At 36.4% G+C, this 18552-nt stretch overlaps 1 protein-coding gene and 1 pseudogene across 1 annotated transcript; both read left to right on the top strand.

The window, feature by feature from the left end:
* Positions 1–3630: 3630 nt before the first annotated feature.
* LOC144380662 (U2 spliceosomal RNA) lies at positions 3631–3759 on the top strand (annotated as a pseudogene).
* Positions 3760–17169: 13410 nt separating this feature from the next.
* On the top strand, positions 17170–18342 carry TENT5D (terminal nucleotidyltransferase 5D). Its single transcript, XM_036105945.1, has one exon. It carries the CDS (start codon positions 17170–17172, stop codon positions 18340–18342), a length of 1173 nt encoding a protein of 390 aa, XP_035961838.1.
* Positions 18343–18552: the final 210 nt, after the last annotated feature.

Here is an 18552-nt window from a genome sequence, read left to right as displayed (position 1 = left end):
AATACATTTAATATTACTAATTATAAACTTAGTGGATTGCATTAAGACAATTCTACTTTAAATTATCAAAGACTGCATTTTGATATTGTTTCTTTAAAAAATGCCATCCAGCTGTTTTCTCTTGTTAGAAGTGGCTTTAGATATGAGAGAAAACATAAGGACCTAAATATTTCTAGCCAAACCAAGAGCAGAATGTATTGAGAGAAGGAAGTCCTCATGATGCAAATTGTTAAGGAAAAAAAAAAAAAGACACTAGTGAAAAAAACCACTTGTTTCAGAAAAACTGCCCTCTGAGCATGAATATAAGTTTGTGTTTATGTTAGCAATGATTGAAGAAGGAGGAAGGAGGAGGGTGTGTTTGGGTGTATGTTGGGGAAAGACATTTGTCAGACAGCACTTTGGGAAAGAAGAGGAAATTGGGTTTCTATGTGGGGAAAGAGAAAAGGTGATATTATTCCACTGGACAAAGTTCAACAATAAAGGAAAAAGGAAAGTAATGGAGAGATCACCCGCCTGGAGTAGGTGGAACCCATATGACTCAATATTATGAACCACCTTAAATTGTGTGCCCATATGTTGCCATGGAAATAGTTTTACACTACAAGGGGGATGAGCCTGGGAGAAAAGGAAGTCTGTAGAGTGGGTGAGTTGGACTAGAGGGGTCTATTGGGAGAAGTACTGTCAGTACCCACTTGCCCTTGGACAGCAGTGGTTTAGGGACCCTGGCAGCTGTGATAAGTGCTTGTTTCTGTGCTCTCTTTTCCTTCTTCCTTAATTTCTTTCTTTCCTTCCTTCTCCCCTTATTCTTTTCCTTTTATTTTAATTTCTGCATTTCTCTTTGTTTTTCTCTGGCCACCTTTCCCCTTCTCCTCTGTGCTTAACAGCAGGCCCCCTCCAGAACCTCATTCTAGCACCACATCCCTGCCCCACTCCAGTTGTTTGGAAGGATTTGAAGAGAGCAGCAGTTGGTAAAGTGAGTTCTTACAGTCCAGAAGGTGCTGTAAAGGGAGAAGGGGAAACAGGCTAATAGATTTTTTTAATGCTAAGGCTTTTTCATGGAGCATTCTGGTGGATTCCTACTTTCCTGCCTCTTCAGGTAGTGTTCCTGAGTCATATGGAAGGTATATATGTTGTTGGCTATAATTCTGGGGTCCCATTCAGTCTCCAGAGAATCCTTCCTTGATCCCTATGTGTTGACAGGGTTATCCACAAAGAGGTAACAGATCTGGAATGACTTGGAGAATGCTTACCTGGTTACTGGGTATATTGTGAGAATCATGGTGACCTGAACAGGGTCCAGTGCATAGGGGATGGAGATTTGATCTCACTAGGAAGCTTTAGCTCACAACTTGCCAGAGAATCCTATTGTACTTCAGTCTTCTCAGTGATTTCCCTACCCTGTCATTCCCTCCAAAGGGAACTGGAGTTCTCTCTGGCCAGCTCCCCTCTATTACGTTAGTGGCAGTTTGGAGAGGCAGCAACTCTTTGCATCAGGTGCATTAGAAGCAAAAGAAGTCTGACTTAGTGACTGTTGAATTTGCATAGCTATCAGCCTCTACCAGACACTATAAGGAGCGGAGGGAGAGGAAGAAAGTGGTGCTACTGAGAGCTCTCACACTTCCCACTGTAAGAGATTGGTGCTAAACCTGAAAGGATTTGGGAGATGATTTCCTTAGAACAGTGCACACTTTAATACTTTAAAGCAAAAACATCCACAGCAACATAAAAAATATAAACAAACACAAGAAAGTGTATATATATATGTGTTGGGGCAGTGTGGGAAGGAAATGAAAGATTTCTCTGGGATTAGAAGCAGAGGTTTAACCTGGAGGAAGGTAGCTCCTTTTTAAGCTTCTGAACATCATGTTTTTAAATCCAGAGCTGTTTCTCATTGAGGCTTTTGTGTTGTTTTCTCTAGGTGTCTAGCATGTTGATCTTAATTGTTCCAATGCACTTTCACCTGAGCTTTTTAACTTCAAAACCCTCTTTTAGCATGGTTCCATCCACATATAAGAATTTCGAGAACAAATTATTTCCCTATTCTCAATGACAGGAAACCAGGAATTCATGTTAATTCTCAAGAAAAACACTATTAGAACAAAAATTGGAGCTAAGTATAGTGTTTGAAAAAAGATGGTCATAAAGTAAAGAGAATGACAAACCAGGATATAAGTAACACAAAATAGAATCTATCTGCCTGCCTTTTTGTGGGTGTGAGTAGAAACTAGAAATCTTAAACATTTCTACCATCTTTTGGTATAAGAGAAATTGATGTTTTCCTACCCTTCCTTCCATGGGCAAGCCTAATTATAGTAAGTCCAATAACATCTCTGAGCACTTTGCTACTTCTAGGAGTTGAAAATGAAATTATCACACATGTTTTTAACATAATTAAAAACATTTTTAAAATTAAGAAAATTTAAAAATAAACACTTTTTTCCTCAAGTTTCATCATTATCTGAGATGCATTGGTAAGAGGCTAGAAATTTGGAAAATGAACCCATTCATATCATTAGCAGAATCCCAGACAAGTGAAATAGTTTTGTGAATTAACGTAAATTGGAACTGTTTTAACATCAGTATCATAAGATTTATTCTTTAGAACCAAATTTGAAAGTGACTAATGCTAAAGTGAACTGGTATTGAGAAGTCCCTCCCAAATCTTTAAATGCTATAGACTTAGAACAACAGTGCATTATGGCATAAGTAATACACTATTTTGTGATATAAGTATTGTTCTAGGACTTAAGCACTGTGGTCAAGCATATAAAATTGCATACACATAATAATAGAAACCTCATATAAGCATTTTAAATTCAATTATAAACAAATATTAGAATTTTTATCTATATTAAAAATTTTGGAAATGCGCAGATTTCATTTTAAATGTTTACACTTTTTCTTTTAAAACATTCATTCTGCGGTGCCTGGATGGCTCAGTCAGTTAAACATCTGCCTTTGGCTTGGGTCATGATCCCAGGGTCCTGGGATCAAGCCCTGTGTTGGGCTCTCTGCTCAGCGGGAGCCTGCTTCTCCCTCTCCATGCCGCTCCCCCCACCCCGCTGGTACTCTCTCTGTCAAATAAATAAATAAAATATCTAAAAAATAAAAATAAAAAACAAATAAAACATTCATCCTTTGCCAGATTTTAATCTGAAATATGTTTTAAGATTTCTTTGTAATTAAATCTTTTTTTTTTTCAAATTTGTATTTAAATTCTAGTTAGTTAACATATAGTGTAATATTGGTTTCAGGATTAGAATTTAGTGATTCATCACTTACATATAACACCCAGTGCTCCACACAAGTACCCTCCTTAATACCCATCACCCATTTAGCCCATCCCCCGCCCACCTCCCCTCCATCAACCCTCAGTTTGTCTTGTATAGTTAAGAGTCTCTTATGGTTTGCTTCCCTCTCTTTTTTTTCCCCCTTTACCCTATGTTCATCTGTTTTGTATCTTAAACTCCACATGTGGGCTAATAGAAAAGTCCACAAGGATGAACAGGCGAATACTTTATTATAATCAATGACTTTTAGTCAAGATGTTTATTTTTAACAGATTATAAAATAGGTGCCTATTTAGATTGATAAATGTATTATGATTATGGTGTTTATACAAAATTTTATATCCCTTCTCAGCCTTTTGGCTAAGATCAAGTGTAGTATCTGTTCTTATCAGATTAAAAAGAATTTTATGGCTTATCCACACAGCTTAATGTTAGTACTAGTTATTAAGAGTACAATGGAACACCATTCAGCCATAAAAAAGAATGGAATCTTGCTATTTGCAATGACATAGATGGAGCTAGAGAGTATAATGCTAAGTGAAATGGGTCAGTCATAGGAAGACAAATACCATATGATTTCACTCATATGTGGAATTTAAGAAACAAAACAAATGAATAGAGGGAATAAAGAGAGACAAGCCAAGAAACAGACTTAATTATTGAGAACAAACTGATGGTTACCAGAGGGGAGGTGGGCAGGGGGATGGGTGAAACAGCTGATGGGGTTTGAGTGTACTTATCATGATGAACACTGGGTGATGTATGGAATTGTTGAATCACTATATTGTACACCTGAAACTAATATAACACTTTATGTTAATTATACTGGAATTAAAATAAAAATAAAAAGAGAAAAAAATTTACTTTAAAATATTTTGCATCTACAATTAGACTCTAAACACAGGCTTATTTTTTTTAAAGATTTTATTTATTCATTTGAGACAGAGCACAAGCAGGGGAAGCAGAAGAGGGAGAGGGAGAAGCAGGCTTCCAGCCCCCGAGATCGCTCTCAGGACCCCAAGATCATGACCTGAGCCAAAGGCAGACACTTAACCATCTGAGCCACCCAAGCGCCCCAACACAGGCTTATTTCTCCATTTTCTTTTAAGCAAAACCTATTCTGATTTTAGTGGAACAAAGAACTAATGAATTGAATTGAAAAGAAAACTGGTTCTTTAAAGTTTTTTAACTTCCATTTTACTTTATATACATTTTTAAAACTTCACTTGCTTTGCCTTCCACTGCTTTGTTATCTCTGATGATATCCCTGCACTTTGGGTTAGCACAATAAAGAAGCAAGAAAAAAATTTTTCTCCAGTATTGAGAATATAAGAAAAAAATTAAATCTATTAAGGTAATTTGGTTAAAAAGTTTATTTTATTGATCCCTACATAGCTATTGCAATACTTTTATTCCCTTTACAGGTACTGCTCTACTCCCCTGCAAATATTAAATTTAAAAAATGTGGTTTGATTAACCAACTATTTGATTGACATTACAGCTTTATTTTTGAAATGCAAAATGAAAAAACAGTACGTCTTACATTTTTCATCACTTAGCCAGACACAAAGCAGTAACCATGATGGGGTGAGGGTTTTGTTTTGCTTTGTTTTGTTTTCTAATCCTGGCCTGACTTATGGGTCCATGGGTATCCCAATAAATATTTTCTTAACTGTACTTTTAGATTTGAATGAGTCGAATATCAGGATGAGTTTTCTCTTGGTCTAATGTATTACTTCACTCTTTACTTTTGACAGGGTGAAAACAGTGTGACTTTTCCACGATATGATTAACACTTTCATTTTATAGATATTTTCTTTTTATTTTCTATTTAGTGCATTATACTATCAGTGTCATCCAGGGTATATTCTACTGTGTTACTGAATATAGCATGAAAATATCAAAGTAATATTATTTGGTAAACATAATATTTTCTTCTTGATATGCCAAAATACTATTTTTTTCTGAAATGGGTACTTTTATTTTTAAGGAGATAATAGTTAGCTGCGAATAAACCATAGCTTCAGTAAATTACTGCATTGTCATTTCTTTTTTTTTAATTTTTAAATAATATTATGTTATGTTAGTCACCATACAATACATCATTTGTTTTTGATGTGGTGATCCACGATCCATTGTTTTCGTATAACACCCAGTGTTCCATGCAGTACATGCCCTCCTTAATACACATCACGGGGCTAACTAATCCCCCCTCCTCCCTCCCCTCTAAAACCCTGTTTGTTTCTCAGAGTCCATAGTCTCTCATGGTTCATCTCTCCCTCCGATTCCCTCCCCTTCATTTTTCCCTTCCTTCTCCTAATGTCCTCCATGCTATTCCTTATGTTCCACAAATAAGTGAAACCATATGATAATTGACTTTCTCTGCTTGACTTATTTCACTTAGTATAATCTCCTCCAGTCCCATCCATGTTGATGTAAAAGTTGGGTCTTCATCCTTTCTGATGGCTGAGTCATATTCCATTGTATATATGGACCACATCTTCTTTATCCATTCATCTGTTGAAGGGCATCTCGGCTCTTTCCACAGTTTGGCTATAGTGGACATTGCTGCTATGAACATTGGGGTGAATATGGCCCTTCTATTCATTATATCTGTGTCTTTGGGGTAAATACCCAGGAGTGCAATTGCTGGGTCATAGGGTAGCTCTACTTTTAATTTTTTGAGGAACCTCCACACTGTTTTCCAAAGTGGCTGCACCAACTTGCATTCCCACCAACAGTGTAAGAGGGTTCCCCTTTCTCCACAACCTCTCCAACATTTGTTGTTTCTTTCCCTGTCTATTTCTGCCATTCTAACAAGTGTAAGGTGGTATCTCAATGTGGTTTTGACTTGAATTTCCCTGATGGCTAATGATGATGAACATTTTTTCATGTTTGTTAGCCATTTGTATGTCTTCTTCAGAGAAGTGTCTTCATGTCTTCTGCCCATTTTTTGACTTGATCATTTGTTTTTTGGGTGTTGACTTTGAGAAGTTCTTTATAGATCTTTGATACCAGCCCTTTATTTGTAGTGTCATTTGCAAATATCTTCTCCCATTCTGTGGGATGCCTCTTTGTTTTGTTGACTGTTTCCTTTGCTGAGCAGAAGCTTTTTATCTTGATGAAGTCCCAAAAGTTCATTTTTGCTTTTGTTTCACTAGCTTTTGGAGATGTATCTTGAAAGAAGTTGCTGTGGCCGATATCAAAGAGGTTACCACTTATGTTCTCCTCTAGGATTTTGATGGATTCCTGTCTCACATGGAGGTTTTTCATCCATTTTGAGTTTATCTTCGTGTATGGTGTTAGAGAATGGTCGAGTTTCATTCTTCTGCATGTGGATGTCCAATTTTCCCAGCACCATTTACTAAAGAGACTGTCTTTTTTCCATTGCATGTTTTTTCCTGCTTTGTCAAAGATTATTTGACCATAGAGTTGAGGGTCCATATCTGGGTTTTCTGTTCTGTTCCATTGGTCTATATGTCTGTTTTTGTGCCAGTACCAAGCTGTCTTGGTGATCACAGCTTTGTAATATAGCTTGAAATCGGGCAACGTGATGCCTCCAGGTTTGTTTTTCTTTTTCAACATTTCCTTGGCGATTCGGGGGTCTTTCCTGATTCCATACAAATTGTAGGATTGTTTGTTCCAGCACTTTGAAAAATGTCATTGGAATTTTGATCGGGATGGCATTGAAAGTATAGATTGCTCTGGGTAGCATAGACATTTTAACAATGTTTATTCTTCCGATCCATGAGCATGGAATATTTTTCCATTTTTGTGTCTTCTTCAGTTTCCTTCATAAGTGTTCTGTAGTTCCTAGAGTATAGATCCTTCTCCTCTTTGGTTAGGTTTATTCTGAGGTATCTTATGGTTTTTGGTGCCATTGAAATGGAATCATTTCTCTAATTTCTCTTTCCACAGTTGCGTTGTTAGTGTACAGGAAAGCAACTAATTTCTGTGCGTTGATTTTGTATCCTGCCACATTACTGAATTGCTGTATGAGTTCTAGTAATTTGGGGGTGGAGTCTTTTGTGTTTTCCACATAAAGAATCGTGTCATCTGTGAAAAGAGAGAGGTTGACTTCTTCTTTGGCAATTTGAATACCTTTTATTTCTTTTTGTTGTCTGATTGCTGTTACTAGGACTTCTAGTACTGTGTTGAACAATAGTGGCGAGACTGGTCATCCTTGACGTGTTCCTGATCTTAAGGGAAAGGCTCTCAGCTTTTCCCCGTGGAGGATGATATTCGCTGTGGGTTTTTCATAGATGGATTTTATGAACTTGAGGAATGTTCCCTCTATCCCTATATTCTGAAGAGTTTTAATCAGGAAAGGATGCTGGATTTTGTCAATTGCTTTTTCCGCATCAATTGAGAGGACCATATGGTTCTTCTTCTCCTCTTATTAATGTGTTCTATCACATTGATTTATTGCGAATGTTGAACCACCCTTGCATCCCGGGGATAAATCCTACTTGGTTGTGGTGGATGATCCTTTTAATGTATTGTTGGATCCTATTAGCTAGGATTTTGTTGAGGATTTTGGAATCCATATTCATCAGGGATTATCTGTCTGAAATTCTCCTTTTTGATGGGGTCTTTGCCTGGTTTGGGGATTAAGGTAATGCTGGCCTCATAGAATGAGTTTGGAAGTTTTCCTTCTGTTTCTATTTTTTGAAACAGCTTCAGGAGAATAGGTATAATTTCTTCTTTGAATGTTTGGTAGAATTCCCCAGGGAATCCATCAGGCCCTGGACTCTTGTTTTTTGGGAGGTTTTTGATCAGTGCTTCAATCTCATTCCTGGTTATTAGCCTATTCAAGTTGTCAAATTCTTCCTGTTTCAGGCTTGGCAGCTTATAGCTTTCCAGGAAGGCCTCCATTTCATCCAGATTGCTCAGTTTATTGGCATATAGTTGTTGATAATAATTTCTAATAATTGTTTCTATTTCCTTGGTGTTAGTCGTGATCTCTCCCCTTTCATTCATCATTTTATTAATTTGGGTCCTTTCTCTTTTATTTTGGATAAGTCTGGCCAGTGGTTTATCGATCTTATTAATTCTTTCAAAGAACCAACTTCTAAGTTCATTGATCTGATCTACTGTGTTTCTGGTTTCTAATTCATTGATCTCTGCTCTAATCTTAATTATTTATCTTCTAATGCATGGCTTAGGCATCGTTTGTTGCTTTTTCTCTAGTTCTTTAATGTGTAGAGTTAGTTGGTGAATTCGGGATTTTTCTATTTTTTTGAGTGAGGCTTGGATGGCTATGTATTTCCCCCTTAGGATGCCTTTGCAGTATCCCATAGGTTTTGGACCGATGTGTTTTCATCCTCATTGATTTACATGAATTGTTTAAGTTTTTCTTTGATTTCCTGGTTGACCCAGACATTCTTGAGCAGAGTGGTCTTTAGCTTCCAAGTGTTTGAATTTCTGCCAATTTTTTTCTTGTGATTGAGTTCCAGTTTTAAAACATTATGGTCTGAGAATTTGCAGGGAATAATCTCAATCTTTTGGTATCAGTTGAAACCTGATGTGTGACCCACTCTGTGGTCTGTTTTGGAGAAAGTTCCATGTGCACTCAAGAAGAATGAGTATTGTGTTGTTTTAGGGTGGACTTTTCTGTAAACATCTGTGAGGTCCCTCTGGTCCAGTGTATCATTCAAAGCTCTTGTGTCCTTGTTGATTTTCTGCTTAGATGATCTGTCCATTGCTGAGAGTGGAGTATTGAGGTCTCCTACAATTAACGTATTGTTATCAATATGACTCTTTATTTTGGTTAACAGTTGGCTTACGTAGATGGCTGCTCCCATGTTGGGAACATAGATATTTACAACTGTTCAATCTTCTTGTTGGATAGACCCTTTAAGAATGATATAGTGTCCTTCTGTGTCTCTAACTACAGTCTTTAGTTTAAAATCTAATTTGTTTGATATAAGAATTGCTACCCCAGCTTTCTTTTGAGGTCTGTTGGCATGGAAGATGGGTATCCATCCCTTCACTTTCAGTCTGGATGTATCTTTAGGTTCAAAATGAGTCTCTTGTAGACAGCATATGGATGGGTCCTTTCTTTTTATCCAATCTGCAACCCTGTGCCGTTTTATGGGAGCATTTAGGCCATTCACGTTGAGAGTGATTATTGAAAGATATGAATTAATTGTCATCATGTTGCCTGTGAAGACGTTGTTTTTATAGATTGTCCCTGTAATTTTCTGTTGTATATCACTCTTGGGGTCTTTCTCCTTTTATAGAACCCCCCTTAATATTTCTTGCAGGGCCGGCTTAGTGGTCACCTATTCTTTCAGTTTCTGCCGGTCTTGGAAGTTCTGCATCTCTCCTTCCATTGTAAATGACAGCCTTGCTGGATAAAGTATTCTTGGCTGCATGTTCTCCTTGTTTAGTACCCTGAATATGTCTTGCCAGGCCTTTCTGGCTTGCCAGGTCTCTGTGGATAGGTCTGACGTTATTCTGATGTTTCTCCCTCTGTATGTAAGGAATCTCTTCCCCCTAACTGCCCTTAAGATGGTTTCCTTGGTTCTAAGATTTGCGAGTTTTACTATTACATGCTGGGGTGTTGGCCTGTTTTCCTTGATCTTGGGAGGGGTCCTCTCTGCCTCTAGGACACGAATGTTTGTTTCATCCCCCAGATTAGGGACATTCTCAGCTAGGATTTGCTCAAATATATCCTGTAGTCTCTCTCTCTCCACTCCCTCCGGGATTCCAATAATTCTGACATTGGAATGCTTCATGGTGTCACTTATTTCTCTGATTCTATTTTCATGGATTCTGAGTTGTTTTTCCCTGGCCGCCTCTTTTCCCTTTTTATCTATTAAATTGTCTTCCAGGTCACTGATTTGTTCTTCTGCCTCACTTACCCTAGCTGTTAGATTATCTAGATTAGATTGGATCTCGTTGATAGCATTTTAAATTTCTGCCAATTCAGCTTTCATTTCTGCCCTTAGAGACTCTATGTTGCCATTAATTGATTTCTCTATTCTAGCTATTGTCTTCACAATTGCTAGCCTGAATTCCATCTCCGACATCTTGGTTATATCTGCATCCATTTGTAAATCTGCAGCATAAATCATAATCTCTGAGTCTTTCCTATTTTGGGAGTTCCTCCTTCTAGTCATTCTGTTGATGGGTGGTTGAGGGAATGTACAGAGTCCAAATTATTGAGCAGAACCCAAGCAAAATGCACCTGTTTTCTAGGGACCTTAGGGTTGCTGGTCTCTTGTTCTCCTAGCCTGTCTTCTGGGGGAGGGGCCTGCTGCACTGTTACTCAGGCAACCCTGTTTGGGCAGAGTTGCCCTGCCTCCCTGTGGCGGGGGATGGGCTCAGTGGGACCTAGTTTTGGGGGCTTTTGTTCTCTGACGGCTCTCCCTGGCGGCTTTCCGCGTCTCTTCTGCGAGTCAGAGCAGAAGAGACTGTTTCTAGCCCTCTCCCTCAGAGCAGAGAGATCGTAGTCTGTTCTTCAGTGAGCTCTCCAGGCCACACTATCTCCGTTTCTGTCTATGTTTCTATAAACTGCAGCGTCCTGGGTTGTGCGCCCCTCTGCAGTGCCCCCAGTCCTGCCTCCAAGTGGGGGCACGTCTCTGCCCTTTGTGCTTCTAAAACTGCCAGCCGCCCCCAGTTCGCACATGCGGCCCTGCTACTCCGGGTTTCCATCCCTGGGGCTGCCCTAAAGTCCTTTTCCATCTGCTACCAGTCTGCAAGTCTGTGACCATCCCCAGAGCACGAGGCTATCGCTCACCGGTGGTGTAGGATCCCCATGGCCAGGCTCCCTCCCACTGCCATTTATCCTCTGATATCTGCCCACGGATTCACAGCTCCCCGCTTCGTACCTCAAAACCAGCCCTCTGCAATATTCTGTTTGTAGAGATCCAGATCTTCTTACCTCTCAGGCTCATTTCATGGGTGTTCAGAGTGGTTTGGCAGATATCCAGCTCAATTCCGGGGACCCTACTCCTCCGCCATCTTTTCTCCCTGCATTGTCATTTCTTACCATTTCTCACAGACATTAGCATTCCCTTTTAGAAACAAAATTTTACCAGATAAAATATCCAATACCTCTTTCCAGTAATATACATATACAGATAATACATAATAGTTTATTGAACTAGTAAAATACATTGTATTCAAAATCTGTTTATCTACATGTAAGTATATATGTATATATGTAGTGACAGTTTCTAAAGCATAAGAATCTACTTCTGTATACAATCATTTATGATAGTGGTACTATTAGACATGTTTTTAGAATCCTAATACAAAGTTTATAAACACTTTCTATTAGTTTAAATATTTACTTGAGAAAATAATGTCGAACTGTTAAAAAAAAAAAAAAAAAGCCTGTAGTCTAAAAGAACATTTACTTCGATTAGAATTATCTAGATTATTCAAAGTAATGCTTTACATTAAATAGAAATAGCCAAATTATGTGGGACTAAGTACTGCTATTGGGACTCCTGTTCCTTTACTCTTCTTTCTCAGTTTTCTTTTTTTCTTTTTTTAAAGATTTTATTTATTTATTTGACAGAGACAGACACAGCGAGAGAGGAACACAAGCAGGGGGAGTGGGAGAGGGAGAAGCAGGCTTCCCGCCGAGCAGGGAGCCCGATGCGGGGCTCGATCCCAGGACCCTGGGATCATGACCTGAGCCGAAGGCAGACGCTTAACGACTGAGCCACCCAGGCGCCCCATTTCTCAGTTTTCTATAGATTAGTGATTCTTAAAGTGTGGTTCCCTGAGCAACAGCATCAACATCACCTGCAAAGTTGGTAGAAATGCAAATATTCAGGCCCCACCTCTGACCTGGATGAGAAATGCTGAAGGCAGGACCCAGGAATTTGTGTTTACAGGCCCTCCATGTAATTCTGATGTATGCTAAAATCATTTCTTCTGTCAGTTTTTATGTCTCTTTATCTCTTTGTGTATATATGTCTGTGTGTATGTAATTTGTAGGACCACTGACCAGGGATCACCACATTACCTGCATAACATTTAAAAAGAACTCCATTGTTGCATTTTTCTTCCTGCAGTTTTCCTGACTGATTCATTATTTTATTCAGTGATAAAATGAAAATTACTACCTTCATTAAAGGAAACACTGAATCATCATATTAACTCAACTGTATTGCATTCTTAAAGTAATCTTCCCAACGTAAGTCTTAAGCCTTTTTTCATTCTTGTTGAAAATATTATTCTAGTATTAATACAAGTATGAAAACAGTGACTAAGTTTTCCTTTTCTTCTTATAGTCAGAAGGACCATAGGGTGGTGATAGGGAGAAAAATTATACTTTACTATACAAGTATCTATTTGCAGTTCTTTGTGAAGTCTTGCCAACTCTCTCATCTTGCCTTGCATTCCAGTGAATTTAACCAGTTGAATAATGGAAACCACTTTTTGGGTTTACTGTAGTTGGATACATGATGGGCACACTAGTATTGGTAAGCTAGATGGAAAAAGTGATAGCTTTAAGGATGAGTAAATTGGAAGAAGTCAGAGTCAGAATAAGATTTATATGCTGCAAAATAATGAACTACTATTGATTTCCACTTTTGGAGAAGAACAGTTAGGAATTTCAGATTTTGTACTTCTGTTTGGGTTTATGTGACACAATACTGAAGGATTTCTGCCTTGAATTTGAGCTTTTAGTCTGTGAAAATATAGCTTTATATTTCATGTTCAATAAACACACTTTGAGTAACTAAGAACTGTACTGTACCTAAGACAAACATAAACAATGTGAATGGTTTTGTTGGTGTTTTCCCACCTTTTATATAATAGTCATCTGAAGTTGATATTTAGCCATGCTCTTTGGTTCAGCAATTCAAATTAAATTTTCCAAGTTTTGTAATGTTTTTGTAATTGATATATAAGTATTTGACTCTGCTATATGAAGTATGACAGCTAACTGCTGAGCCATAACCCACACATGAAGATAAGTCTTATTATTTCCATGTCATATGTGAAATCTGTAATTACAACATTATATTGATATTGTGCATTATGTGAAAATAGAGGATGTGCCAGAGAAACATAACATTGCTCTCAGATCTTAATTATCCATGTTAATAGAGGTGAGCATTGGTAGAGGTGTATATAGATTCCAGATCAATATAAATCATTTATATTTATTCCATTGTGACATATATTTCATAATATTTTGCATGCTCATATATGTCTATATGTCTATATGTGTTTGTGTGTATCACAAATTTATTTTCATAATTATGCTTTTTTCTAAGGCTATTTTTAAAAATTCTAATTTGCATTTCATGTACATATAGCAGTAGAGGTGGTTGGTGAGATGTAGCTTGAAATTCCTCATTTGGTAATAATGTTAATACAATAGAAAAATAGGCTTGATTTATTTTTTTAATTTATTTTTTTAAGTAGGCTCAAAGCCCAATATGGGTCTTGAACTCACAACTCTGAGAGCAGAGGTGCTCTACTGACTAAGCCAGCCAGGTGCCCCCAAAATGGTCTTGATTTAAAAAATAAGTTTATGTAGCTGTGGATACAGAAGGGTGAAAAAATAACTGGTTATTTAAACTGTGATTTTGATATTTAAGTAATATATTGCTCAACCAAAGACACAGTTTTCCCACATTTTAGCAAGTTGGTGTCACTGTTTTTTTTTAACAAGAAATACCAGGCCTAAAATATCATATATGCATATTTTTAAGCTCTCTAGATAATTCTGAAAACCAGAAATTTGGGGTATCATTAACATAGGTGATCAAGCAGCAACTAAATAGTTGTTCAATGATGATCAATTTCCCTACACCACTTCTCTAGTGTAAAATGAAATTAAAATTTGGATAATCTCTTTCTTGTCTTTGCAAGATCATAGTATGATTCTGTCTGGGAAACAAAATTCTGACCCTCCCCTTCCTCCTCTTATATCTATGAGCAGATTTAAGATATAAAGTAAGACTTCCTATTTCTTGATTTAAAGGACACCTTTTTGATCAAGGACTCCTACATTTTGACAGTTAACTTACTAATGTCTTTGGAGGGTTTTATTTGCACATAAATATCCTGGAAACTTCTGTATGGAAAAGAATGTGGTAATTTTAATAATGTCAATATACCAATGTAAACGATCTTTATTTTCAGATCATTGGTAGAGGTATAGGTTTACAGGGGGATTGTAGGAATGGGGTTGGACCATTGAATTTTAAACTTTTGACTAATATTGACAATGGAAATCTGCCATAAGGAAAGGAAAAATTGTTACTTGCAAAAGAAATTTACAGATTAAAAAGGAATTTGGGAATGTTTTCTACATCAATTAAAGTTGTATAGTTTACATTTGATATTTCTAAAATATTAGGTAAATGATTGATCTTGCTTAGGCCTTTACATGAAACTAGCGAGTGTTATGAATTATTATTTTTCCAGATTGAGAATTTGAGGATAACAAACCTTGTTAGCTTAAAACAATTCAATGATAATTCCAGGAAGAGAAATTAGGAAATAGGCATGGCAGTTCTTACTGCATACTTTGTTCTTCATATAACATTTTATTTTTTCAAATGTCCTAAAGTCAATATACAGACCATTTCACTTGATGGATAAATAACCAAAATCCAATAGCCTGGTGTGTAGTCAATTCAGTCTATTCATCTTTAAGGATTGATTTGGATATTGACATTGCTAATAAAACTCTCTGAACATTAGTAATTAATGTGGCTTAAAATGCAACAAAGAATGCCTTATGTGGGCCATTTCATCCCATAATAAAAATAAGTACTCTTTTATTAATATATTTGGAAATTTCATATACAGAAACAGAATAGGTTTAGTCTTATCTTCCCACTGACATAGATTTGCCATTGCTTAATTGGCCTTTTGCAAAATGCTTGAACTGTCAAAGTCAATTCAAAATAAGTCAGTCCAAGAAAGACAACTACCATATGATTTCACTCATAAGTGAAATTTTAGAAACAAATAAAGAAAAAAAGAGACAAACAAAAAAACAGACTAAAATATAGAGAACAAACTGGTGGTTACCTGAGGAAGTGGGTGGGGGGATGGATGAAATAGGTGAAGGGGATTAAGAGTACACTTATGATGAGCACCGAGTAATGTATAGAATAGTTGAATCACTATTTTGTACACCTGAAACTAATAAAACACTGTATGTTAATTATACTGGAATTAAATAAACAAGCAAACAAATAAATTGAGAAAAGAAAAAAAGTTGATTCTATAGATGTCAAATAAGATGATGATATTTGCTCTAGTTCTATAAGGGAAATAATATAAGACAAAATTCTAAATATTGAAATTCTATTCTAATAGCTCCTTACATAGGCAAAATATGAATACTGTCTATACAAATATGCATTAAACTTCATTTATTTTTTTTATTTCTGGAATTCAAGAAAGAAAGCCTAAACCCAAAGCTACATCCATAACTAGCATTTTATTTATTTTCCTAGTTTTATTTGCTTAGACAGCTTAATAGAGTATTTGAAGATCCATGTAGTAACTGTAATTGTACCTAATTACATAATAATAGAATTATATTTAACAATTGCATTTATAGCATTTATAACTTTAATTTCTTAACACCCCCAAACTGTAAAATTTTCTGAGCATATCATAGTGCACATTTGCAGAAAACATTTCTAAAGGTCAGGAATCTTATTATGGTTTTGTATATCTTTGCTCTCATTTTGGAGACAAATGGAGTAGTCTCATTTATTTTTCACTTTAAAGTGATAATTATTATTTCCTTCAACCAACGTTTCTTTCTTTTTTTAAAAAATTCAATTAGCCAACTTTTAGTACATCATTAGTTTCAGATGTAGTGTTCAATAATTTATCAGTTTTGTATAACACCCAGTGTTCATCACATCACTTTCCCACCTTAATGACCATCACCCAATTACTCCATCCCCCCACCTACCTCCCCTCCAGCCATCCTCATTTTATTTCCTATAGTTAAGAGTCTCTCATGGTTTTTCTCCCAATTATTATTTTCTTCAACTAACATTTCTTAAAAGATTACTGGACACATAGAAGAGGTGATGAATTAAGTGCCATCCTTATCCTCAAATTCAAGGAGTTCATACCCTACATTAGTAATATTCTTTAAAATTTGATCAGTAATATATATGAAACCATATATATATACGTGTGTGTGTGTGTGTGTGTGTGTGTGTGTGTGTGTGTGTATAATGTCCTAAAGCTTTTGGCTTAAAGATGCTATATATTGCTTCTAAACATTATGCCTTCAGTCAGCTGGGTCTAACATACACAGACATGCTCTTTGATCTCACTTTAAATTCATGACAATTGATGTCAATGATATACTGTGGTAATTTCATGAAAAAAATATACCAAATATAATCATTATAGTATTACATGAAGAAAGATTGAGAAGGTCACCATTTTATATAAAAAATAATTACAGCCCTAACAATTCCCTGAGAATGTTTGTTTCCATGCACCAATGGATCTAACAATTCTGACTTAATCATAGTGGCTTTTATTTCACTTACTTAACTATAGAGAACAAACTGATGGTTACCAGACAGGAGGTAGGTGGGAGAATGGGTAAAATAGATGATGGGGATTAAGGAGTGCACTTGCTGTGATGAGCACTGGCTGTTGTATGAAAGTGTTGAATCACTATATTGTACACCTGAAACTAATATTACATTGTATGCTAACTGGAATTTAAATAAAAGCTTTAAAAAATAAATTTAAAGACAACTAGGTACAGTGACAATTTTCTTTCTAGCATTAATTTTGTTTATGTTGTCTGTTTTTAACTTTTTCATATGCTTTAGGTATAACACTGATTTTGCAATGCTAACATTTCTTCTCAATCTTTTGCTTGCTTTCTAGTTGATCTACTGACTGTACAATGTCAGAAATCAGATTTAGCAATCTCAGCTGGGATCAAGTTATAACACTGGATCAAGTGTTAGATGAAGTAATTCCAATTCACGGAAGGGGGAATTTCCCCACACTGGAGGTAAAACCAAAAGATATCATTCAAGTTGTGAAAGATCAATTGATAGAGCAAGGAATTATTGTTAAAGATACCCGATTGAATGGTTCCACAGCAAGTTATATACTTGCAAGCCACAGTGGAATCAGCTATAAGGATCTAGATGTTATTTTTGGCATTGATCTACCAAGTGATCAGGAATTTCAGGTTGTTAAGGATGCAGTTCTTGGTTGTCTACTTGACTTTTTACCAAAAGGTGTAAAAAAGGAAAAGATCACCCTAAAGATCATGAAAGAGGCTTATGTGCAAAAGATGGTCAAAATTTGCAATAAGCACGATCGTTGGAGTCTCATTTCTCTTTCAAACAATACTGGAAAGAATGTAGAGCTAAAATTTGTGAATTCACTCAGACGACAATTTGAATTTAGTGTTGATTCCTTTCAAATTGTTTTGGATCCCATGTTAGAATTCTACAGTGACAAAAATGCTAAACTAACTAAAGAATCCTATCCTGTTGTGGTAGCTGAAAGCATGTATGGAGACTTCCAAGAAGCAATGACACATTTGCAATACAAGCTTATATCTACTAGAAAACCTGAAGAGATTAGAGGTGGTGGCCTTCTGAAGTACAGCAACTTGCTGGTTCGTGAATTTAAGCCAGCTTGTGAAGCAGAAATGAAGACACTGGAACGTTATATGTGTTCTAGATTCTTCATTGATTTTCCTGATGTAGTAGAACAGCAAAAGAAGATTGAATCGTACCTCCATAACCATTTCATAGGTGAAGAAAAGAGCAAATATGACTACCTTATGACCTTGCATGGAGTTGTGAATGAAAGCACTGTTTGCCTCATGGGTCACGAAAGGAGGCAGACACTCAATATGATCACCCTTATGGCTTTAAAAGTACTTGGAGAACAGAATATACTACCCAATACAGATAATGTAACTTGCTTTTATCAGCCTGCTCCATACTTTGCTACTGAGGGAGGGTACCCTACTTATTATGTAACATCTGGACCACCACCTATTTTCTTTCAGCCATACTACCCACTGCACTTTCATGTGCCAAATGGTATGGTTTAAAAACAAACACATACACATACAACAGAAACTTTGCTTTAATTAAACACCTCGTAAAGCAAGTTTCCAAAATCCATAAAATTTAAGATCTATTTTTATTTTTGTGTAGTTACCAACTATTTTCCATCAATTATATACAATTTCATCAATGAACTGGCCACTTTAAATGATTTTCAAGTGTTATTGATTAGCTATAATAACTTTCAAATGTTG

This window comes from Halichoerus grypus, chromosome X (assembly GCF_964656455.1).
Source record: "Halichoerus grypus chromosome X, mHalGry1.hap1.1, whole genome shotgun sequence".
Taxonomy (NCBI): domain Eukaryota; kingdom Metazoa; phylum Chordata; class Mammalia; order Carnivora; family Phocidae; genus Halichoerus; species Halichoerus grypus.
This window is presented reverse-complemented; position numbering and strand designations above follow the sequence as displayed.